The 26,766-nt window shown below is 25.0% G+C and overlaps 1 protein-coding gene across 4 annotated transcripts in view; it reads right to left on the reverse strand.

The window, feature by feature from the left end:
- Positions 1 to 344: 344 nt before the first annotated feature.
- LOC129606889 (proline dehydrogenase 1, mitochondrial) overlaps positions 345 to 26,766 on the reverse strand; it is a 53,891-nt gene continuing 27,469 nt past the window's right edge. Inside the window, exons 3-13 of one of the 4 annotated variants that reach the window (XM_055518696.1) lie at positions 19,008 to 19,129; positions 17,072 to 17,158; positions 16,774 to 16,976; positions 6,042 to 6,106; positions 5,798 to 5,976; positions 5,448 to 5,498; positions 3,048 to 3,222; positions 2,464 to 2,817; positions 2,222 to 2,399; positions 1,619 to 2,157; positions 345 to 439 (exon numbers count right to left, since the gene is read on the reverse strand). In XM_055518696.1, coding sequence (XP_055374671.1) covers positions 1,952 to 2,157; positions 2,222 to 2,399; positions 2,464 to 2,817; positions 3,048 to 3,222; positions 5,448 to 5,498; positions 5,798 to 5,976; positions 6,042 to 6,106; positions 16,774 to 16,976; positions 17,072 to 17,158; positions 19,008 to 19,129 — 1,620 coding nt within the window. In that variant the 3' untranslated portion in view covers positions 345 to 439; positions 1,619 to 1,951. Of the gene's footprint in view, positions 440 to 1,618; positions 2,158 to 2,221; positions 2,400 to 2,463; positions 2,818 to 3,047; positions 3,223 to 5,447; positions 5,499 to 5,797; positions 5,977 to 6,041; positions 6,107 to 16,773; positions 16,977 to 17,071; positions 17,159 to 19,007; positions 19,130 to 19,793; positions 19,916 to 26,766 lie in introns of all 4 variants that reach the window. The other 3 variants (XM_055517897.1, XM_055520282.1, XM_055519472.1) reach the window with 3 other exon arrangements.

A 26,766-nucleotide genomic window follows, 5' to 3' on the forward strand; every position in this document is an offset into this window, starting at 1 on the left:
ATTACACATAGATTTACAATTCGTATATATAATTATGTATTTTTAATTTAAAATAAAAAAAAAATAATGGTAGTTTTAAAATAAAATTATAAAGAGAGAGTTACAGAAAAAAAACAAACAAAAAATAGAATAAAAAAATTACACAATTATATATTTATATAATAATAACATACTGATGAAACTTGGAAATTGAAACAATAAAAATTAACAAGAAAGCTTACAATGTAATAATAATTAAAAATATTCGAGACTCGAAAACAATTTTTGATTTTTTTTTTTCAAATTTTTCTTAAATTTTTACAATTTTTTCTTTTCAATTTTTTTTTCTCAATTTTTATTAATTTTTTTTTTCTCAACATATTAAAAAGAAGACAGGATACAATTGACGTTACATAAACCTAATTTCAGAAATTAATTTATTACAATGTCGCTAATGACGCTGAAAGAAAACAAAAAATAAAGAAAATTATAAGAAAATAATCTTTTAGAAATTTTATAAATCTTAATAATATAAGAGATTTTCGTAAACGCAATTCTGCAAAAATATAACGTGCCAAATATGTAATATAGGGGATTTACGAAAATTCAGTTATAAGATAACAATCTTAATTCGATGCAAGTTCGATAAATCAAAATTACAAAGTCTTCAAATATCTAGCATATTCGATAAATCTTTGCTAGAAAAGAAACACGATCGAATATTGCTGCTCAAAAACATGCTTAAAGTTCTAAAGCATTTTTAAAGTTTTTTGTTTTTTTTGAATTGCGGTAAAAATGCACAAAAAAATTAAAGACATTAAGAAAAAAAATTTTTCAAATTTAAGTTAGAACTTTAAGTCCATAATCTGAATTATCGAAAAATCCCATAAATCTATAAAAATAACTTTTTAATAAGACATCCAACTTTTATATCTTTTTCACTAGGAAGTTTCCATAAAACAAATAATTAAAAAATTATTTGCTTATACAATCGTTTTAAACTTTTGATAAATATAAAAAAAAGAAGACATACAATAGAAGAAATAATAATAGACATACAATAAGTATGTACTCGTATTTAAAAGAAAAAATCTGTGGTTACAAGTCAAATTATTTTAAATAAAGAAATTATAATTATGGTAAAACTATTGTAAAGTTGTTCTTTAAATTTTTTTGTTAAGTTATGTTCTTTTAATGTTCTTTTTATTCTCTCCAAATTTTAATGGAAGAGGAAACAAGGAAAATGAGGTTAAGAGTGAATGAACGATATTGCGTTATACTGTAAAAAAAACTGGATTACAGCGGAAAAGTCTTATGTCGAGATAATAATTAAAAATATATATTTGACTGTGAGATCACAGATTTATCAGAAATATTGAATAATTTAATTAATGTGTTAAGTGTATGATGTAAAAATATGATACATACAAAATTAATTATAAAATTTATAAAAAATTTGTGTTTTTAATATTTTAATTAAATTCCCTGAAACTCATTGGAACCCCTTTGTATCATTTAATAAAAAGTTGCATGTCTTTATAATATAAAAAAATAATTATGAAAATTTTTATATTTAATTCAAGTGAATTCTATAATACTCTTATATTTAATTAACAATTTATTGTAATATTCAACTTACTCTTATGTATTTAATAAGTATAGTTAAATTATTATTCAATTTAAATATTTAATATATATTATAATATATAATATATTATAATATATAATATTAATATATATATATATATAAATAATTGTTATGTATTCTCATCTATTAAAGACTGGTAAATACGGTTTCTTATCAAATTATTTACTATTCATTTTCTTTTCTGTTTGTTTTTGATTTTTATTATTTTTTTTTCTTTTTCTAATTAAATTAATAAACTAAATAACTTTTGTGTGTATGTTGTGAATTTTTTTTTTGTTTTTGTATTTTTGCTGATTTTTTTCTACATTTTTGTTTTTGTTTTTCTTAAACTGGAACATAATTGCCTTTTGGTTTATAAAACCATTGTCCTTTTAATATTCGTCGTGTAATTTCAGCTAATAACAATCGTTTTTCTTTTGATAATTTTTTAAGGACAGTTTTGTTTTCTTGAGCACGTCTTGATAAATATGGTAAAACTTCTTGTACTGGACCATATGGGATATATTTATATGCAGAATAACCAGCTTGACCTAAAAATAAATATAAATTCATTAACATACTAGTAATTAATAGTTGAGTAAAGATTTTATTTACCTAAGGGGAAGGTTATAAAATCACACATTCCTAATAATTGACCAAAACAAATAACTTTGTCTTCTGGTTCGATACCAATTTCTTTCATTTTTTCAATTGCAAATCGGACAGTGTCCTCGTTGTGCGATGCAACCATAATACCAATTTTTTTGAGATCTTCACCACTATCTTTGAATGACTAAAATAGACATTTAAATATTATAAATTTAAACTAAAATTTGTGTTTTAAAAAATTTTATTACTTTAATCCTTCTTAAACATTCTGTTAAGGTTTTGTGATACATATCAGTTGTTGCTTCGTATGTTGGATTTATTGGATCCTCATAATTTAAAGCTGCTGCTCTAGCTCTTTCTTGTTCCATATATGCACCACGCACTAATTTTGCGCCAAAATAGAAATTTTGACGTTTTGCTTGCTCTAAATCTGTACAAACTTCTCTAAATGTTTCTTTTAAATAACATTGATAAGTATTAAATACAACAGCTTTTTCTTTATTATATTTTCTCATCATTTCAAGAGTAATACGTGAAATTGCTGGTTGAAAATATGTTTGCTCGGCATCAATCATTATACGTACGTCTAAATCTTCAGCAGCCTAAAATTGTTTATTAAATTATTTATACTAAAAATTAAATCTTTTTGTAATATTTCGAATATTTAAAGGCAAATTTAATACATAGTTCAGTAATTCGATAATTAAAACAGAATGAATAGAAAAATTCAAATTTAATTTTCCAAGCCTTAAAATATTTTGAATGCAGTAAAAAGTTTAATTTTCTTTAAAAAATAAAACCTATATTTTTGTAAAAAGCATTATATTGATACCTTCACAATTGTATTTAAGCGTCGAATCATATTTCGGAACATTTCTTCTTCCTTTGGTGGTATACGTGATGTTAAGCGACGCATTTGACCTGTTTTTGGATCTGGTACACGGAAAGTATCACTTAATTGACTATCTTCATCAACAATTCCTGACCATGGGAACAAATGTAAAATACTGTAAATGTTATAAAGAAAATAGAAATTTGTTATAGTAACTGTAAATTTATAAAGATATACAAATTAAAAATGCTTTTCCTAAGCATATACAGGATTAATTTATGAATAAAATTTTCAATATTTTGCATATGATAAATTTATATTTTTATAAAATAAAAGGTTTTCAATGTTATAAACCTTTTTATGAATTTTTATCAAATAAAATATATATTTACAATTCAAGACTTTAAAATGTTATAGCTACTGCAAGAATAATGCTAATTTCAACAAAATATTAAAAATTTCATTCGTCTTATAAAATTTTGAATTTGTACAAAATATAGCGAGCATTAAAATATGAGAAACTCACTATTATATTTCATTTTATACAAAAATATACAAGAAAAATAAGGGCAGTAATTTTGAAATTAATGGCATTTTGGTTCTAAATTAATTTAAAAATCAATTGCTTATTACAATTTAATTTACAAGATATGTGAATTTTTGTAGATCAATTCTCATTTTTTTTTTCAAAATGACTACCTCTGTATTTAATTCTCAAAAAAAAACAAATGACTCTGAATGTGCAAAGGATTTTGTCAAGGTATACAAAACTTTTTGGAAATGCTTTTAGACTTTTTCTAGCATTTCAGTTTGATTCTTTAAGAAGAAAAACAAATGTTGATGATGAATTGTTGATAATTCACTTGAAATGAATTTCGTAAAGTACATTATTAATTCTTTTTTAAATATGAAATTTCAAAATTTTGAGCATAAAAAAAGGAAGTGCTTTAAAATTACAATATGAATTTAAAAACTATATGAGAAAAGTGTGAATATTATGTAATTAACCTGAATTTAGATTTTCCAATTAAAATAAAAATCAATTGTAATTTAATCGTTTAAAAAAATAATTAATAAAAACTTGAATACAAACATATTATCTTGGAATTTTAACACGTGTAAAATGTGTTTGAATAAATGTTTGGATTTTATATTGTCATAAATTTAAAAAACTTTTCAGTTCTAATCAAATTACTTTAGAGATCAATATGTAATTTTTATATGTCTCAAGAAGACTTAAGCCGTTCACCTTAATGCTGAACGAATTGACTTATTCAACAAACTATATTAACTGCCGAATGTAGCAGATTACAGATTTCTTTGCATCTAGCTTATATAATTTCTGGTTCTGATTCATGTTTCTATATATGTACATTATTTATTTCAATAAATTAACAAATAATATAACTTTTATAATTGAAAACAAATTTATAGTTTTAAAAAATAATATTAAACTATTTAAACTATATATTATTTATATATTCTATTTGACTTTAAAATGTTTACAAAATTTTTCCTTCAATGTAAAAAGAATTTAAAAACTATGGACATAAACCTAAATGCAAATCTAATAAAAATATTCAGCAGTTAAAATTAAATTGCTAAATAAAATAAGATTCGCATTTAGGAAGGCGTCCTTTGTACATAAATTTTAACTTGATTATTCTTTTCTAGTCTATAACCTTCGTTTCTTACAATAGCTACTCGTAAATTAATTTTGAATTTAAAAAAAATATATTTACAGCTTCAACGTTCAATCAAGGTGACATTTATACTATTCCTTTACGGCTATGACGTTTTCTAGTTATTAAGGCGAATTTTGTTGATATATTTAAAAAAAAATTGGATTTTAAATTAGCTATTTTACAATATTATGAACGAATGTGTTGCCGGAGAGGAACTTCTGGAAAAATTGCCGCTCATAAAATTTTTATCTTTCAACAAAAAATAGGCTAAATATTATAAGTTAAGTAAATTTCATTATAAAATTACTTTATTCAAAGTGTACATATCAAATGTGGAAGTGGTTTGTTTGTGTTTTCTTCAAGAAATATTTTATAACCCAAAACGAAAAAAAAAATTATAAAAGCTTTGAATTCTCTTAATTTATATGTATGTTCTGGCAACACTATGTTTGACATGAATTTAATGAACTATGTCATAATTGAATCTTTTATTTTATGAGTATTATCATCATTGATAAAATGATGAGTATACCAAAATGATGAGTATATTATCCTCATTTTCATTTTGTAGCATACTACCACACTACTACTTTTTTTCATTTGGATATGCTATGCTAGAATTACAAAGCTATATGTATACAAAATCAACTAACACATCAACATAAAATTTTCTTTTCATTCTTTTTTTCACAAATTATTTACTTATTTTACGCACATGGCATCTTTATCGTTGTTAATTATAGTTCCATCCTTTGATGTTTTGATCCTATAAATTTTGTATACCTTTTTCTAAATTAATTATATTTGATTTTAAATATTTTTTTTTTTTATTTGAAATAAAATAAAAAATAAATTGTAACAGAATAGTTGAAATATAACCAATAAACTTTTATATTTAAATTAAAATAAATAATATGGAGAAGCCCTTTTTTATGAAATAATATTGAAATGATATTTTGTATGAGAGAAATAAATTATAATAAATATATATAAATATATATTTAATATAAAAATTAAAAATAAAATTAGTTATATGTTTTGTTTTTAATTTTAAGTAAATCTAACCCATCTTTATCAGATGTAACACGTGAAAGGAACTCCTTAACATTTTTATTATCACCCAAACTAGCATAATATTTTTCTAAATCTTTGATTGTCTTATGATGTGTTAAGACATTGCCTTGTCCACCAACTAAATCTTCCATATATTTACGAGTATTCATGATAACTTCAGAAACTTGGAGCTAAAAAGTACAAACAAAAAAAAAATTAAATTATTAAATTTACATTTAAAGATCGAAATTCTTACAAGTAATTGAGGACGACCAAGGGCTGTGAGTTTAATAGCAGTAATACCAGTTCCAAATGTAGCACCTAATTATTTAAAGAAAAAAAGAAAAACAGAAATTATTATCTTAATTATTATTTTAATTTTAAAAATATATAGAAACTTCAACATTAATAAACATTAAACAACAATTAACAAAGCCAATTAAAACAGAAAATGTATGATGAATAATTTAATTAATAAACGGAAAGGCGACATCTGAAGTACAGCAAGTGTACTTTTACACAATACACAGTGTTAGTAAACAGATTCACTTGCACATCTTCATTATTCTTCACATAAACTATACTTTTAAAGTGCATATTAATAAATGTGTTTAGGCAAAATTCGAACAATTTCACTCTCTTTAGATGGTTATTAAAAAGTTTCAAACTTTAAAATACGGAAATTAAAAAATTGTTTTTATTAAAAAATTAAACAAAAGTTTGTAAATGAGCTTTTGAAATCTCAATTTATTCACTAACGCACTTCAGTTTGTTTTGTAAAACTTTTCAAAATGAAATTGCAAATTGAAATCGTTTAGATTTCTGAGTGAGTGAAAGTGTAAATATTTTAAAAAGTTTAGTTTATTAAAATATGATGATAAAATTTTCATCCTTTGAAGTATGTTTTTCAGATGCAACGTTTTTGAGTATAACAGTTCCAATTAAATATATTTTTGATAAAAATATATTTCAAAGCCAAAATTGTTTTAAGGTTTGTTTTTAGGTTTTCAATGTTGCGATGCATTAAAAATATTGAGTGAAAGTATTAAGTAAAATTCAGAAATTCTACTTAAAATTACAAAACTTTGAAATAATAAATAATTTAAATTTAATTGCATGATTATGTAAATATATGTATGAACATATACTATATATATGATATATTTATCATGTGTGTATAAAAATAGTTATGACATTATTCATTTTAAATAATTGAATAATTTAATTGAAAATTAATGATAGTTATTTATAATTAATTGGTAAAGGTAGCCTTACATTTAACAAATTATTTGACAAAATGGTGTTGGTAATCATTACCATATACATAGTAACGAGTTTTCCACATAACTACTAATAGTATAAAATACACAAATATACAATTAATAAAATCAATAAAAGGCATTATCCTTTATTTATTCTCTTATATTTTGTATTTTTTGTATGAGCTATTGAGTAATTCATATATGTATATACATAAATAATATTATATGTTAATATGCATTCTATGTATACCAGTTTTTTTGTTTAACATTTTTAAAGTAAATGTGTGATAATATAAGAAACACCCATGACTAAAATTTTGTAGATATGTACTTACATACATGTATGTATGTATATAAAAATATAGTTGTTATTCAATACTTTGTTGTTCATAACAAATAAATGACACATGTATTTATATTCTACTTTAAAATTTGGTATCAACATATTGATATAACTCTGCAAGACCTACTTAATATGTAGTAGGCTTCATTTTTTTGTGGATATTTATGTAAATTTCATTATGTAAAATCATTTATGTGAAATCATTCTTGTGTAGGAAAACTATTTAAAGAGTTCTAACTTTCTGTACTAAATGATGTAAAAGTATCGTCAGTGAACGGAAGGATGGCCAGAGTGAAACTGATAAGAGCCATTTTCAAAACTTTTTTTGGGAAGTGCTAAAAGCAATTCAATAAAAATTTGTCACTTTTATTCAGAAAATTTTTAAAATGTGTGTAAAATTTTTTTAGATTTTTGCCGCTAAGCTATGGAAATATTTGAAATTTTGGATAAACTTTGAAAACATCTGAAGTTTAAACAATTTTTTGTTACATTCTATAAGTTATAAACCAAAAATATGTTTAAGTGTTTGAATTTTGAAAAATCTGTTGTATATCTTTCAAATTTTGAAATATTAATCAATTACTTTAAGTATTATGGACAAAAATATAAAAATGTATAACTATAAGAAGATCAACTATATTATACATACATTTACATACATGCATATTTTCAATAACTTTATTGAAGTGCAATTTTTTTGATCGGTCGAATCGACTAATAAATAAAATTGTGTATGTAAGTGTTTCCTACTGAATTATAATTAAAATAACCAAATAAAAGCACAAATAAATAATTGTAAAGAATAAATAATTTAATTGAAATGCATTTTGAAATTTTTACCCTTCGATTCAATTTTCTTTTCTGATCTAGAATCATATTCTTACAAAATATATATATAGAATTAAAGAAAAATACCATAAAATTAGTTAAAAACCAAAAGTAAAAAAAAAATAAAATTTAAATAACAAAAAAATCAATATAAGTTGGTTAAATCATGCAAATCATGCATTTACAATATTTAATTTAGTTTTCAAATGAAAAACAAAAAAAAAATCCCTATTTAGAAGTTAAATAAGAAATTCCATTTGCTATTGCCATTTGCGTGTTAATTTGAAAAAAAAAAAAAATAAAATAATTTCAAAATTAATTTTATTTTTACCATTTTACTGCTAATTTTGTGATGAAAAATTTTTAAATTAGTTTGAAAATAAAAATGTCACCAATTCTTACTGATTTACTAATTTTTTTTTAATCGAAAGGTCGCTCAGAAAAATTATGATTTTTTATACCCTGCACTTCGTGAAGGGTATATTAACTTTGGTATGGAGTTTGTAACTACTTGAAGGAGTCATCTGCGGTATGGACATATATATATATTCTTGCTCAGCGTAAAATTCTGAGTCGATTTAGACATGTCCGTCTGTCCGTCCGTCCGTCCGTCCGTCCGTCCGTCCGTCCGTCCGTCCGTCCGATCGCACGATAACTCAAAAACGAATAATGCAATTGACACCAAACTTTCACAAGTTTTTTCTTTTGTGCCAAGGACGAGCCCTATTGTTATTGGACTAATTCGGACAACGGGTTCGGGTAGCTGCCATACAACTCAAAGAGTTTATTTTAAATATTTCAAAAACTAATAAAGCTATAAATATAAAATTTTGTATACATTTGTCCAATTATATTCTACACATGCTCTAAAAATTATAATGGGATAGCTGCACCGGTTCGGGTGGCTGCGATACAACTCCAACACCAAATTTTTTATATTCGGAAAAATAATAAAGTCAGATTCATGAAACTTGGCAGTCATGTGTCCAATTATAGGTCACATATATTTCTGAAGTTTTGGTGGAATTGCTTAACAGGTTCGAGTAGATCCCATACAAGTCTAAAAGCTTATTCTTAATATTTGGAAAAATAATAAAGTCAGATTCATGAAACTTGGCAGTTGTGTGTCCGATTATAGATCAGATATATTTGTGAAGTTTTGGTGGAATTGCTTGGCAGGTTCAGGTACTTACCATACAACTCCAAAAGCTAATTTTAAATATTTGGAAAAATTATAAGGTCAGATTCATGAAACTTGGCAGTCGGATGTCCAATTATAATTCAGACATGTATGTGAAGTTTCTATAGAATTATTTTAGAGGTTCAAGTAATTGCTACACAATAACGAAAGGTGCAGGGTATAATTCAATCGGTTTATACCGACTGAAACGTTTTTACTTGTTATTCATTAGCACTAAGATTCTAATTTAAATAATGTATTTGTATATAATTATTTTTTTTCTAGATAAATTCTGTATTGCGATTACAGTTTCTTAATATGTAATGTTATCTAATTCAATCCCTCCCCAAATACATACATATGTACATACTAAAATATGTACACAATACATACATATAAATAAAAACATACCTTATTCTCTAATAAAATTTGATAGAAATTAAAAATTATTTATTTTAATATGCACGGGTTTAAACTTGTATATACCATTATTGAAATGAAAATATTTTGCATATTTTGTAGAATAGACAAGTAATTAGCCCTTCCATTTCCCTCTAGTAATTTATAGGCAGCTGATTTTGCTTTATTTACCTGAAAATTTCCGAAATTTGCAAATTCTGACTATGGAAATAGATTACAGGATTTACTTTAATCAGTAGTTTTTACCGACCGTATTGTGTAAACAATAGGTAGGTTATGTGATGGCAACAAATTTTGCATATCGAGTTTTCGGTGGGAACGTACTTCTCCATAGTAGGGAAGTGTAAATAAACTATTTTTAGCAACCTGTCGGTCTGTCGGTCTGTAGGTCTGTGTATGCACGCGTGTATCTCAAGTTCGGCTGAACCGATTTTGATGAAATTTTATATGTAAGTTTATTTCCACCATGGCACGGATCGATCAACTTATGGAACTGCACTTTTTAGCGGGCCTGTTTTACATTTTTGAGCATATTGAAGAACATATTCAACCGATTTACTTGAAATTTCATATATAAGTTTTGCTCTACCGGCGATGAAACCTCCTAACTTTTGGAAGAAATCAGGCGTCAGCAACTGGACGTTTACTACGGGCCAAATATACATTTTTGTGTATATAAAGAGAAATAATCAACCGATTTCATTGAAATTTAATATATGAATTCCCCGTATTAAAACAATGAACATGTAAATTTTTTGGAAAGATCAAGCATCGGCAACTAGACGTTTACTACGGGCCAAACATACACTTTTGTGTATATAAAGAGAATTAATCAACCGATTTCATTGAAATTTAATATATGAATTCCCCGTATTAAAACAATGAACATGTAAATTTTTTGGAAAGATCAGGCATCGGCAACTAGACGTTTACTACGGGCCAAACATACACTTTTGTGTATATAAAGAGAAATAATCAACCGATTTCATTGAAATTTAATATATGAATTCCTCATATTATAGCAATGAACATATAACTTTTTTGGAAAGATCAGGGCTCGAGAACTGATTTGCGGGCCGATTTTACATTTTTCACCATATCTACGGAACGAATTGATGGAATATCTTGAAATTTGATAATTGAGTTCTGGTTGTTACCCAAACTCTACTAAGAGGCAAATTTACATTTTTCTAAGTATGTTAACTATAAGCTTACTAATGTCCTAAAAATTGGAAAGCAGTATTTAACAGACACTTTTATAATATTCTGTAACACTTTCATTTAACTAGACAATACACAATGCGGTCGGTTATGTGCTGACCACATCAGATTTTTTTATATTTCAATAACTTTGCTGCGTAGAATTCGAAAATGAAGACAGTGTTAACTTAAAAATTTTATTATTCTACTAAAAATTGCTTTATGCAATTTTTTATAAATCTATCTTTTTATATCCTAACAGTTTTAAATATTATTATTCTTCTATACTACGGTAGGGTCGTCACCTACCTAGTTAACTCAATGACGTAAGAAACTGATGTTCATTGTTATCTACAATATCGTGTACCAGCCCTATGATCCTCTCAGGAGCGAAGTAAGAATAAAAAAAAAAAAATTCTTCTATACTGTAAAAGATTAATTTCGGCTTGGTCTTTAAATTGTTAAGTACGCGATTAATTTTTTATTTTGTTTAATATCTTCTAGTTATTTAGATTTTGGAAACTCAGAATAAATTAAAAATATAAACATATATAGAAAAAATTACTTGTTATACTAAATTTCAGATTTTTTTATTTAAATTAAGATTTTAGCATAAAATATTATTAATTTTTCGTTTTATTGGTGTGAGAATTCCAAAAAGCGATTCTCTGCCAAAAATTCGTTTTTTTTCATAATTATATTTGGATAATTACCGAGAGATTTTGGCTCATCGAACGTCATTGAAAGTAAAAATTATTTTTTTTTGCCTATAAAAATGTAAAAAATAAAAAAAATGATTTTCTTTTTTATTTTCGCAAAGTTCTTTTAAATTATAAGAAATAAATTTCTTTTTTTTTAATTTTACGACTTTTACAAATAAAGATTTTTTATGATATAATATGCCCAAAATTTAAAAAATAAAATAAATGGTTAGAATATTTCATACATTTTTAGACTCTGGACTTTGATCAGTTTCGCTAAATTTTGTCAAAATTTTTTCTAAAAAATTTTCCATTCTTAAAATTCAACTCAACATAAGTACGTATGTATGCATATTTATGCCTAGATTTGAAAAAAACTTTGGAACATTTCAAAGTCCAATGAATTTCCTTAACCTTTTTTCTCCCATTTACACAAAATATAAAACAAAAACAAAGTCATATGAAGACGTGGAAATTTAGTTGTTGAATTGTAAAATATTTTCATAGCGGTTACTCCTCTCTTCGGAAATCTTTCTTTTACGGACACTTTATAATTTACTTCATGGTTTTCTTAAATATGTAAGAAATACATACATATACATACATATGCGTATGCATGTGTTTGTGAATATAAATAAAAAAAATTGTTAACAAATCTAAGAAGTAAAGTTTGAGACCAAAAAAAAGCACAAATTTTATTCTAAAGTTCAAAGTTATTTCAAAAGTAAAAAAAAAAATTGTTTTTAGATTATTTTCGCCGTGTTTTAAAATTTTTTTTTCTACAAAAAAATTTTTGAAATGTTTGACGTTTTCTTTTATTTTCTATGGAACATGTTAATTATCAAATGGTGTCATCAAATCTTGTGTTCAGGACGTCAATATTTTTTTTTAATTGAATAAGTTAAATGACTGATTAATGATAATCGCATCCTAATTTTTTGCCATTTCAACTTTATTTATATTTGGAAAATGTTTCATCATAATAGAAAGCATGGAAAATCATGCCAAAAATTAATAAAAACGTTTTATTTTCACAATGAAATCTGGCATTATTTTCTAGAGTACAGTAAAGCTCGTGCAATTGCACAGATTTGAAATAAACATTTTTTTTTGTATAATTAATCGAACGACTAATGGAAAAAAATTGTATGCTCTAATAAATTGGGGTAAAGTTGCTTTAAAACCCACCACATATTTCGAACCCTCAACTGAACTAATAAATTCTTTAGTCAGAGTATTTTGTATCTTCTTGTATGTTTGTTTTCTTATATCTTCCACTAGGATGCCTGGTATTTTATAGAAATAACTGCCTCAAATTTTGTTACTTATGAAGTGTCGTATACATAACTGTAATTTTTAGCATTTTTCAAAAAAAAAATTTGCTTATTTAAAAAAAAGTGCTCATTAGTTTCATTCTGTCTGTTTATCCGTTGTTTTGTGTGCCTGTTTTTAAAATCTTTACACTTTTTTGGGATAAAACGCTGACATTCTAGACTTCTACTAGAAACCTATGTACTTTCGTATAAGAAAATTTTTATCTATCCCCATATAAGTTCTAAAAATAAAATTTTTTGATTATTTGTTGTAACGCAACAATCAACATTTTTTAATTTCTGCAAATGTTGAAAAATACTGTTACGGTTATCGAAAATCGTTTTATTTTTTCAAATTTTTAACATCGTTTTTCTTCTAGACGATAAGTTATAGGAGTCTGAAATTTTAGTAACTTTTTGATAGTAATAAAGAATTTATTTGATTAGAAAATAAATTTTTCCAGCTGTTAGTGTCTCTCGAAATTTGTAAAAATTGAAATTCCGGCTCTTTATATTCCCGAAATTGCAAACTTTTCCAAATTTCTCTAGACTATATGAAGAAAACTGCCATCGAAAATGCCATGACATCAAAAAATATAATAATTTTTCTTAACTCACTCATTGAATTTTGAATTCGACTATTAGGTTAAAGCCTCCTTGTTCTTAAGAAACTTTTTAAAAAAGTGATCTTAGAGAAGCGACAAATGGATTTACAGGAATAATTTGAATAATTATTTGCAAACATAAGCAATTTTTCGAAACATGAAAGTAATTTTTTATGTAACTGGACAAAATAAAGTGATTGACATAATATATTGGTTTCGCTGTATGATAAATTTCGCTTTTTGTTTTTAATTTTTATTATTTGAAACTTTTTTGTTCATTTTTTATACGTATGTATGTATATCAGAAAACACACCCACCCAACTAATAACTAATACAACTTTAAGTTTTATATGTATAGATTAAAATAAAATCACAGATTGTGTTCAATAGGTGCTTTTTTTTTTAAATAAAAATGTTTAGAATTTTTCACAAAAGCTTGCCAAGAAAAGAGCAATTTAAGCATCTAAGTGGAAAAAAAAATATTTACAAAACAAAAAACTGCGATAGTCACGTTTTTTTCTTAACAGTCACACCATGCTAAAGATTTTAATAGTGAAATTTTTAGAAAAAATTTTTATTTTTAAAATAATTTTAATGCGTCTATGTTATAATAGAGGAAATTAGTCAGAATAAAATAAAATTTCTCTTATGGTGAGATAAATAAAAAAAGAAGACGTCATCGGAATTTCGTTTTCAATTTGAATTATTGTTTGTTTTTCTTGTATAAAATTTTAGCATTACTTTTCAAAAAAAAAAAAAAAACCTTGGATTTTTTTAAATATTTTTTTTTTTTAAATAGAACAAACCAAATAGACACGGAAATTGACCTTCGATACTAAAAATAATTTAAATTTTTTAAAAAATATTATAAGAATTGTACAAAAAATATAGCTTTCTAAATAATTCTTTTCTGAAAGTTTAATAATCTAAAGATTTTTGGTTGATTTGCACTTTCTATTCTAACATAATATTGACTAACGATAAATTACGCGATCGTTGCAGAAGTAAATTAAAAAGTTTTTACTTTAAAGATTAAAAATATTTTACAAAATCCTAAAATACAAATTTAGAATTCATAATCAGTTTTAAAATTAATTTTTTGAAAAAATTTCTGTTTGCATTATTCCGGGATTGAGGGACTTGTTTGCAGACATGTGCTGAATATTTTGTTTAAATTTGCATAACGCGAAATAGCTATCATTAATTTTAATTAGGTTTTTAATTGCTAAAAATTCTTATGCCTTGTCTTTCATTAATTTCCAATTTTACTCACACATGTTCACACTTATGGGTTTTAAAATACAAATTTTTATTCAAGTAATTTGTATTCATGGTTTTGAGTATTAATTAAATAATCAGATAATTTCTAGTTCCCTTAAATATTTTTGTTAACTAGCTAATTTAATTTTTAAAATGTCATTTCGAATTTCAATGTTCTTTATAAAGTTTCAAAAATTATAGCAAACTATGCTGTATAGTGTTCAGATTATGATCGAGTTTTATTAGCTAAAATGTGTTTTTGTGTATAGTTATAGTTTTTAAAGTGTAATATACTTCATTTCGAAATCTTGAATAAAAAACTAGCTATTATTAACCTAATTACTATTAGGAGTTTGAGAGCCAAAATATAAAACCCAGAGATTTTATGCTTGATAGCAAATAAAAGTTAAATTAAACTCTTAGCTCCATTCCAAAAAAGTAGTGTTAATTTTCAATGAGAAAATGTATGAATATGACTGTATTTTTTATATGACTATATTTGGTGGAAACTGTACTGAAAACAAACTGTTCTATAATTTAGTATATACTTTAATATACATATTTAATTTTAAATATTGATTCGATATTCTGATATTTTTTTATACTCTTTTCGAATAGAAGAGTCAAAGAAAATTTTAAGTAATCTGCGTTTACAGTACTTAGAAGTAAGAATGGTTTCACCATTCTGAAACAATAAGCCTGAAAATAATATCAAGAATTAATTTATTGTAAAAATATTTTAAATTTCATATAAGTGAAAGTTTCATATAAGTAGAAAGTACTGTATGTACGCTATATAAAAAATTTGTGCTAAATCATTGAAAAAGTTATTGTTAGTTAATTGTTCGCTTATGAATTGTTTGATAATTTGTTTTTTTTTTGTGCTCTACTAAATATAATAAAATGTCCTCAGTTAAATAAAGTAAAAGTAAAAATAAATTTCAAGGACAGAGGATTGTAGAAACAGAAAATTATGAAATCTTCACACTCATAAGTCACAATACTAAATTTTATTGATGTTTGACAAAATCTTTTAAATACTTGTAATGTGTACTTAGTATATACACTTAACTCATTTATTTATAATCTTAATACACACATCATAATTAATAATTAAAATTTAAATTCTTATACAATTTTCTTGCGTCAATATTTTATACATAATTATTTTTTTTTGTTTTAAAATAAAAACGAAATGTTAAAAGTGAAATTCACAAATTTATTTTCTTTAAAAATTTTTTATTGTTGTATGGTTATCCTTTTAATGCGTAAGTATTTTAAAAACACTTGAATTAAAATTTGAGCTATTTATAGTTGCTTTATCTAAATAATTTGGTGAAAGCTTTTTAAAATATTATGTTTTAATTGGCTTTTTATACTAGAATGCATACCAAAAGCTATAGAATGCATAGTCTTCTTAACTTAATTAAAAAGAAGAGAGCGTTCGAAATAAAGTAGCTTTCAAGAAATTGAAATGTAAAGAATTTCGAAATACATATTGGATATCAACAGCATTCGGAAGATATTTTTGTTATTAATCCTTACTTTGATTTTATTAACATTGAAATGGAAAACAGTCAAAATGTTTAAAAAAAAATTAAAAACTCGCTAATGAGCATACTTAAAGTTCATAAGTTATAAGATTGTGTGTACATATACTTCTACCTATAGATTTTTTATAATGTTTAATAAAGCATAGTCTTATATTTTAATTTTATCATTTTCTCCTGTTCTAAATGTGGGCCAGTTTTTAAGAAATAGGCAATTAACTTCAATGAAATTTTCTATTTAACTTCCAAATGTTTGTTTGTTTTTAATTATAACTACTTTCATTCATATATAGATACTTAAAAAATTATTGTAAAAAAATCTTACCGGCGACAGCTTCTAAACATTTAATAAAAATTTCCATATTCCGTTCACAAGTTGCTTCATTTAAGTAAAAGTATGTTCTAGCGCTTTGAACTTTATAACGACGATCAGCAAACGATTTATCAACATGATATTGTGGTAAAGAAACAGGAGCTTCTTCAGCTGCTGGTGCAGCTCCTTGTGCTGGTGCGCTTGATACTGAAGCTCTGAAATATAAAATTTTATGTTTTTATAACTTTGTTTAATTACATATTATAAGCTTTTTTTTATTACTTATATAATAATAACTATATAAACTTACTCAACTTCACGCTTCTCAGCCTCTTCTTGTGAAAGATCTTCTTCAACTGAATAATCTAAAATTGGTTTAACACCGAACGATCGAAGTCTTCATGTATACATAAATAAGAAAAATTGAAAAAAGAAATAATTTAATGTTTTTAAATTAAAAATAATGCTTTTTATAAATTTATTTAATTTTTAAATGAAATTAATGATGATATATAAATAATGTAATGAATTTTATAAAATAAAATTATGATAAATATAATGTTAGAATTTTAATTTTAGTGATTCATAACAAAAACACTAGTTTAACATGATAGATTAGTCTGTAATTTTCATATTTTAGTTGTGTAATTCTCTCATATCAGTTTAAGAAAATGTTAATGTCATTCAAGATTTTTTTCTAATATAGCAGTAAAGTTAGATTTTCTTTCCTTGATATTAAGACTACATAATTGTAAACAGATTTTTTAAAAAGAACATGAAAATCTAAGTGATTTAGTCTTTGTTCATATTAATTGTCTTTTGTATATTGTATACTTAGTTATGCTATAAAGTAAAAGATTGAATAATTTTCTAGTAAATATTATATATAAAAGACCAATACGTACTTGCATAAATTTGAATTAATTTAAATAATTACTTTTAAAACAGTATTTTCAATTATGAATGTTTACAGCTTGAACAATTATTGTAACATGCAAGAAATTAAATTACAGTTGGAACATACATTGTAAAAATGTGCCCCATTTTTAAAAAAAATAGTAAATGCTATTAACCCATTAGAGGCAATTGAAAAAATAACATTTGTTAGACACTGTTCCTATGTAAATAATATTTTTTAAATTTTTAACAAACTTATTTGAAAGATGAGAAATTTCAAAAAATGGGTTAAATAATATGAGTTTTGTTAATGTTTTTAGAATTTGACGTATCCGTATCACGAATCTGTTATATTTTACTGTAAACGTTTTAAGAAAATAATTTGAAATTTAAGAAAGATAATATTAAAAAAAAATTGGCAAAAATTTAAAAATGAAGAAAACCACGACAAGAAGTAGACAAACGTCAATTTTATAAAATATCAGAAAGAAGAATTTCATTTAGAAAAATATTTCAAAATGAAAGCCGTAAATTGGTCGTTTATTTTGCCTTGGTGTGAGTGGGAATGACAAATTCGAGAGCCATAAATTGATCATTCACACTTGAGCTTTTCTTGCGAAAATTTATATAAACCGTAAAGAGACAGACTTAATGGTAAAAAAGATAGTTTAATAATCTGCACAAAATTCTATATAATTTATTAATATTTGTTAGTATAATTTTTGATTCCAATGTGAAAACTAGATTTCCAATAAACATAACCAATATTTAGTCTTCTGTTTTTTGGATTATTAAAATACTTCCTTTGTAATGTAAAATTAATTAATTAACATGTATAACGTATGTACATATATGTATGTATAATTAATTTGAATAAAGTATAAAATAAATTTCAAAACTAAAAATTTAACAAAACAAAGAATAAAAACTAAAAAAAACATGCATCAATCTTTGTCAAAATACAACAATTTGACAGAACAAAAAATATATTTTTCTTGTAAATAATAAAATGTCTATGTATGTGTATGTTGTACATATTATATGTATAAGTACAGACGAATATTATTATTAAAAACAAAAATAAAATTAAAATTTAAAGGAAAAACAATAGAAGAACAAACATAACATTTTGTAAAAAAATATTAATTTTTGAGAACTAATAAAATAGAATGAAAGTATTATATGAAATTTTATTGTTAATATTATGCAAATTATATAATATAACAAAAAACAAACAATTCAATAATAAAAATTATTCAAAAATTAAACAATCATTTTACATTTTCTTACAAACAAATAAATTTTATTTTTCGAATAAAACAAAATAAACGAAAAAACAAAATAAAAACCTTTCTAATGTTGGTACAATTGTATGTCGGTTCTCTCCAGCTACAAAATGTCCATAAAATGTAGACTTCATAAGCAATTCGAATAGTTTATCACCGGTAATTGCTTTACAGAATTTCATGATCTTTATGTTTTTGTTTTTTAATTGTATTTAATTTTTTTTTCGGGTGTGTCATGGAAAATTTAAAATATTTTCCGAAAAGTATTTTAATACGTATGTCAAATTTACAAAATATTGTAAATGTTATAAAAATTTTACGATAATTAATTTTGATGTCATGTGTGTGTAAGAAATGTCAAATTTTCGATATATCAAATTAATAAATTCAAACGTCAAAAGTTGATTTAATGATGTCAGATAAATGTCATTTTTAAAAATTTGAATTATATATCAAAAATTAAAAATTTTTTGTTTTTGTAATTTAATATCAGTTTTATCGAATGTGTATTAATTTTGGAATTAAAAAACCAAAATGTAAAAGCGTTTGGAGAAAATTTCAAAAAGGTAAAGATTACGGTACCAAAAAAAAATATATATATTTAAAAGAAAATTTTTACGGGATTGAACAACCATTCAAAAATACGTTTTTATGTAGTTTTGTAGTGCAGCCATATTTTATATCACCCATAAATAATTTTTTAAAATTAGTTTTTTGATTAAAAAATCGTGAAATTAAAAAATAAAATTTTGGATACAAAAAAATAATAAAAATAAGTACAAAAAAGAAAGAAAAAAGAAAATAAAAAAAAAATTAGTATTATTTTGAAATTAATTAAAAAATAATTACCTTTCTAGTGTTGGAACAATTTTAACTTGATCTTCACCGGCTACAAAATGACCATAAAATGTTGCTTTCATAAATGCAGTAAATATTCTTGTACCCAATAATGTTTGTGCCACTTTCATAAGCTAATTTTAATATAAATATTTTTTTTTTCGTTGTTTTTGATAATTTGTTTTAATTTTAATTTTATTTTATTGTTGTATTCAAATAATATTTAGGTTTTATATGTATAATTTAAAATTCAAGAAATCTTAGCAAAACCAAAGTGTACTAAGAAGAACTATACTTCACCATAACTATTTATATTGATATTTGCTTTTCAGTTTTCTAGATATATGAAAAAATTTGTTGTTGTATGCTGATTGAAAATTTATAGTAAATTTAAATCAAAATTTACTTTAACTTTTCTTTTTCGTATTTTAAATCTATAAGAATAAAATTAATTATCTAAAAAAATTGAGAGCATATAAGAAAAGGACCGCACCAAGATATACACATAAACAATATTATATGTATTTTAAAAATGTTGACTATCTCGAAGTACTGCTTTGTAATAAACCATCAAATTTATAAGAAACGAGAAAAAAAATAGAGTTGACCTTGTCAACTCTGTGATACCCGTACGAATCTGTTATCCTATGTGCGAATAAAAATGCCATAACTGACTATGGAACAGACTATGACTTTAAGTTGCCGTATTACCATATTAATTTATGCAAAATTTCAGTACAAAGTGTTTTTCAAAATACTGTGTATACCAAACTACTATTGAAGTTGTATAGCAGCTACCAGAAAGAGCCAAGAAATTTTAACAAATTTTATCAAGCACATCGGCCCTACTAATATATTTGCTTGTGTGAAATTTCAACACCACAGCTTTTATAGTTCCTGAGATATAGCCAAATAACTTTTGAAGTTGTATGGCAGGTACCAGAAGGAGCCAAGCAATTTTAACGACTTTTATGAGACACATTGGAGCTACTAATATATTTGTTTGTGTGAAATTTCAATACCACAGCTGTTATAGTTTCTGAGATATAGCTAAATAAATTTTGAAGTTGTATGGCAGCTACCCCAACCGGTACCCCGATCATGTCCAATTTAAATAGGGTTCTGGCACTTACTACAATAAATCATTTGTGAAAATTTGGGGACAAATACTTTCAGCTTTGATTTTTCGATCAAATTTCAGAAAAAAAATATATGAAATTTGCATTTTTCGCATGTTTTTAATACATTTAATACGTTTTACTGGCAAAACCATGGGAGATAGAGGAAAATGTTGGATGGGTTCATTGCATTATTCTTTGTATTAATAAACTTCTAAGTTCTAATTAATACAAAGGATAATGTACGATGTCTTACTTTCTTTTAATCTGGAGACTGTATTATGGCATACGCAGCTTTAAAACAATGAAGCCGTTTACTATAGCTTTTAGTAGAAATTCAAATTTAATCGACCGGTTAGCTTTATTTTTATGAATTCGCAATCCTTTAATAGCTCAAATCAATCATTCAAAAACATGCACAGATAAGATCATTTTTAATAAATTATTTTTCATATTCAGAATTCATTCATTTAATTGCTACACACCCACATTAAAAGTAAAATTCAAAAAAATTCTTACATCTACAAATACTTTGCATATTTCAAATTTATTTCAATACTTACATACGAGTATACATATACATATGTATGTATGCATGCATTCGCAAATATTGTTTTCATTGCAATTTAAATGACCTAAACCGAAATGTAAAAAGCAAAAGTTGAACATTTTTTTTTTAAACGAAAGTAACAAAAGTTAAATGATAAATTCTGTAGTCACCTGTTCGTCGAACGGTTCTTTTAAGAATTTTAATAGAATTTTGCAAAAATTTCAACGGATGTTTAAATAAACATATTTTAGCTCTATACAAAATTGTAATTAGGTATTAAATGCATTATTTGCGGAGACACTACGGAGAGATGTATCAGACCTGTAAATATTTTTAAATGGGATTGAAATTTTAAAATTTTTAAAATTTACAGGGTCTTTGCAAACAACAATTTTTTAAGAAAAAAGTTCGAATATTATGATGGTTTTAATAAAATATTGATATTGTTCAAGAAATGAAAGTTCGAGTGCGAGTTCTCATGTTTTATTACAAAAAATGTTAATCTTATTTTGAGGTGTGTGAAATTATGAATTTGGTTTTAATTCTCGTCAACTAATGTGTCAACAATGAATTATTAATGGGTCTTTGAACTACATCTCCATACATTTTGTTTTTAAAGTTAGTTAATGGACTCTTATAGATTCTCTAGATATTTGAATGTACTGCTTGTGTGATAAAGTCTACATTAAGTTTGATTAAAAAAATTTGAAATTGTATGAATTTAAAATGGGTTACTGTTCTAAACTATATAAGTATTTCTTTTCAATTTTATATTAAATCCTTTAAGAGTGAGCTGCCTTTTGCGCATATCCATTAGGATTTCTGGGCCTTATTTTAATTTTATTATAAATTAAAAATAGCTTAAATCAAAATTCAAATCGAGTTAAGCAACAATATTTTCTATACCACTGAATTACCGTATTGGAACCTTAGAATTTTTGGTTGAATAGCGCTGATACATACATATAGGTGAATAAACGTAATCTATTTATAGTGTAATGGGAAAGAGCAGCATCCCATTTAATTATTCGAACAAAACAAAATCTAAACAAACGTATATAGATAGATAAAAAATTAAATTTTTTCATATACTTTTATTTAGATACAAATTGTATAAAAAAAAATTTTATTTATTTTTATATACTATTTTTATCTACTCATAGTCTTCGTTATATGTATATATATTGTGTAATATTTGGTATGAAAATATTTATATGAATGTACTCATGTAGTTATAAATTAAAACATAGTATTTTTTGAAATTAATTAGGGATGAAACCTTATTATTTATTATAATTTAATGTATATTTAAATATAAATAATATTAAGAATAACGTTAGAATAGAAGAATGAATTTAAAAGCTGTTTTTTTTAATTTTCAAAAATATGGTAATATTTTAAATTATTGCAAATAGGTATAAATAAAACACATAAAAGAACTTGAGGAAAAGTACAATATGCCATATAAATTATAAATTTATAATTAATTAAAGGGAAACTTTAATATGCTCTACTTTTAAATATCAAAATTGAAACGAATAATTTGCTTCAAAATTTCTTTTCTATTTTTCATTCAAAAGTGAACTATAGTTTTTACTATAGCCATCGATAAAATATTTTTAAAAGTTTATATTGTATTTGTTAATGCACGTATGTACGAGTATATATACTCTACATAAAAACCACTTATGCCAAAAATAATTCATTTTTATGTTACGAGTATAAGTATATTGGAAAAGTTTATGTAATTTATGTACATAAAATAAAAATTAAGTATTTTCTTTGTAAATAAAATTTGTGAATGACCTAGATACGAGTATTTGATTTTTTAAGTTTTTACTGTATATACTGTAATTTTATATCATCCTTTTAAGAGAAATTCTTATATATTCTTATATTTACTCAAAAACAAAATAAAATTCTCATAAAAATATGATAAATAATGGCACTTCGATGATTTGAAAAAATTAATTCTTCTGCTGGGACTTTATTTTGATAAGAAACTGAACTTAAACCTGATCATGGTTTTGTCCATTAACTATTTGAGCACAAATAAAGATTTAATATAATAATAAAAAGAGTAACCATTATTACTGTTACTTTATTGCTTGAAAATTACTGTTACTTTGTATGCTTTTTAATGATGAAACAGTACTCATTGGAAAAGCAATATTTAAATTCTTTAAACATTTATATTGACTTAGCTCAATCATGCCTTATCATACCCCAAGAATATTGATCAAATAAAAAATTTTTTTTTTTTGCCTAGAACTCCCAAATCTTATGTTAAGGAAAAGGTTTTGTTAGATATTAAGGACAAAAAAAGCAAAATAATCCATTATTCCTGCAAAATATTTTATTTACAGACGAGGTAACTTTCACCAGAAACGGTGAACTTGCACAATTCCCACACATTAACAGTTATCAAAGAGATTTCAGGATTAATGCTTGGGGTGGCATTATTGGAAAAAAATATTTACTCGGTCATTATGAACTTGGGAATGTGAAAGGGGGAATAACTTCCAAATAATTTTGAAAAATTATTTATAGGCTCGAGCAGAATTAAAGAATAAAATAAATAAAGCCTGCGATAACTTACACTTGAATGAAAGAATTTTTTCCAAAGTTCAAGCAAATACTTATAAATTTTGAAAAGCGTAGCACTGGATGGAAAATTTGATATTTTTGTATACGATTTTTTTAGCGAATCGATCCACAAAATGGACTTTTTAAGACAAATTTTAACCTCTGGTAAATGATCGGTACCTATGGATCCTAATTATGAACAATTATCTTAAGCTAATGGGGGATGTGCGCGCCACCCATTTTGGTCGGCTCTGATGCATCGATGCAGGACTGCTCTTAGGGCTGTGTGTTAAGTTCTCAGCCACCGAGTGACCAGAATAATGCCGCTTAGTAGGGCCGCGAAGACGAGGGCGTTGTTGGGATAAAGTAGGGCTGATCCAGCATACTAGTAGGAGTGCTAACGGGATATTGCATCGCAAGCTTGGGGTTGCCACGACGGATATATGTCGTGAATGTCAGGATATTGCGGAAGCGGAGAACGTGAAACATAGTCTTAGTGGAGGATTGTCCAGGGGGTCTTTCGCGCAGTTTTTGGAATTCGCCAAACAGGTTGGTTGGTTCAGGTAGGTTTTATTTGAGATTGGATTACATGGGGGTTGTGGAATATTAGTTTGCGGGTTACCAGTAGGCCTTCTTGTTGGCTTAGCGCATGGGCTTCGAATGTGTGGCCAGACTTGACCCCTCTCTTACTACCACCACTAGCACTCTAGTAAATGTATATGCAGATTATAAAAAGTTCAGGTGTATTGCTTTCATTAAACTTTATTCAACTGGTTTAAACTGATGACAAAAGCACATTATTTCCTTTACAACATTTATTGAGTTAGATCTGACGACGCGTAGCGTAAATATTTATAAAACTGAATAAAATTCTTTTAACTCAAGATAAATAAAATATAATAAGCTTACATAATATTTTAACACCAAATTTAATTTGAAATTTTCAAATTAAATAAAGGTACGGAAACACATACATACAATGCGTAATATAAGCATATTGAAATTCTTTGGGTTTGAACCAGAAATTTATTTAACATTTTCAATTCAAAACTCAAAAACTAATTAATTTGTTTAGCGGTTGACGTTTTTAATTTTAAAAGTCGATTCATTAATGACATTGAAATAAATGTAACAATATTAGAACATAATAAATAATGAACATATACATAGGTATTTATAAAAGACTTTCAAATGTACTTAGTATAACAAGTCATGCATGCTTCGGAAGAAGTTCAATGTCAGGAGTAGGACAGAATTATTTAAGATAAGTTTTTTATTGATTTAATAAAGTTGGGTCAAACCAATGGTTTGTATTGAAGCACTTTTCCCTTCAACAAGTAAAAATTCTGCTTTTAAATACAGTCTATGTATACCTATCACACTATTAAAATTATTTTCATTCATATACAAAACTATTTCTAGGATTGCATATATTTAGGATGACGCATATATGCAGTCTTTGAAATAAAGCAAAAATTAATATAAAAAGGGGTTAACATAATGCTCGATTTTAAGGGTTAATTGTGTGAGTTAAGAAAAATAATTATATTTTTTAATTTCATGGAATTTACCGTTAGCTTTTTGCGTTTATAAAAATTTTTAAAAGCTTGCGGTTTCGGAAATATAAGGCGTCAAAAATTCAAATTTTACGAATTTCAAGAAGTGATAACTTGAGAGGGGGTGGAGATAGAAAAAAATTTCTTCTAACAAAATGAACTATTTGTTAATGTCTAAAAGCTCCTAAAATTTCAAGCTTCTACAGGCTGGGGTCTAGAAGAAAAACGATATCAAATATTTGCAAAAAAAAGTACTTTAGATAACGGTAAATTTGAACGGCCATTTTGTTTTTCTAAAGTTTAACTATAAAATACCGCGCAAGAAGAAGCAAGCCGCTGCCTTTCTGCGTTTGCAAAATTTCAAAAATGCTTATGGTTTCATTGCAACAAATATTTAAAAAAGGCCATTTTTAGGGTTTTGGGGGGGTATAACTTCTAGAGGGGGGGAGATAGGTAAAAATTTTGTTCTACGGAAATAAGTTTCTAGTGAAGATCTACGTACGTATGAAATTTCAGCTTTCTATCTTCAAGGGTGTAGAAGTTTTGTAAACAGACACACGGACAGACGGACGGACGGACGGACGGACGGACGGACGGACGGACAGAGTGAAACTAATAAGCACTTTTTTCAAAAAATTTTTTGGAAAAGTGCTAAAAAAATATTATTTGGTACTATATAGCTAAACAATCTATATCTGTCGAGAAAATATAAGAATTAGTATACTTATATTATAAAAAAATATAATGCTTATTTAATTTCTCTAAATATTTACAAATGAAACAACAAAACGATTTATTTATTATATAATAGACACACATGTGAATAATACAAGTGTACGTATATTCAAAAGAACACGATGGCAAATAGCAACAATGAATCAATTAAGAGCACAAATAAATTTAATAAATTTTCCATAAACATTATAAATTTGAAGTTGTACTGTAGTGTTGTTTGTATATTTACAAAATAAAACTAGATATACTGCACAGTTCTATACTGTATAACCGTGTCAACATTTGAAATAAATAATGACATGAAATAAAAATGTCAACATTTCTGAAAAATATTTTTGTGTTAAGAATTTTTAATTTTATGTAAACGAATTCTAAATCGAATAAAGTCTGTGATTTTGAATTTGAACTTCTGATTAAGCGTTTAAGTAACGGACTATCCA

The sequence above is a fragment of the Condylostylus longicornis genome, unplaced genomic scaffold (assembly GCF_029603195.1).
Source record: "Condylostylus longicornis isolate FDR11 unplaced genomic scaffold, ASM2960319v2 ptg000001l, whole genome shotgun sequence".
Taxonomy (NCBI): domain Eukaryota; kingdom Metazoa; phylum Arthropoda; class Insecta; order Diptera; family Dolichopodidae; genus Condylostylus; species Condylostylus longicornis.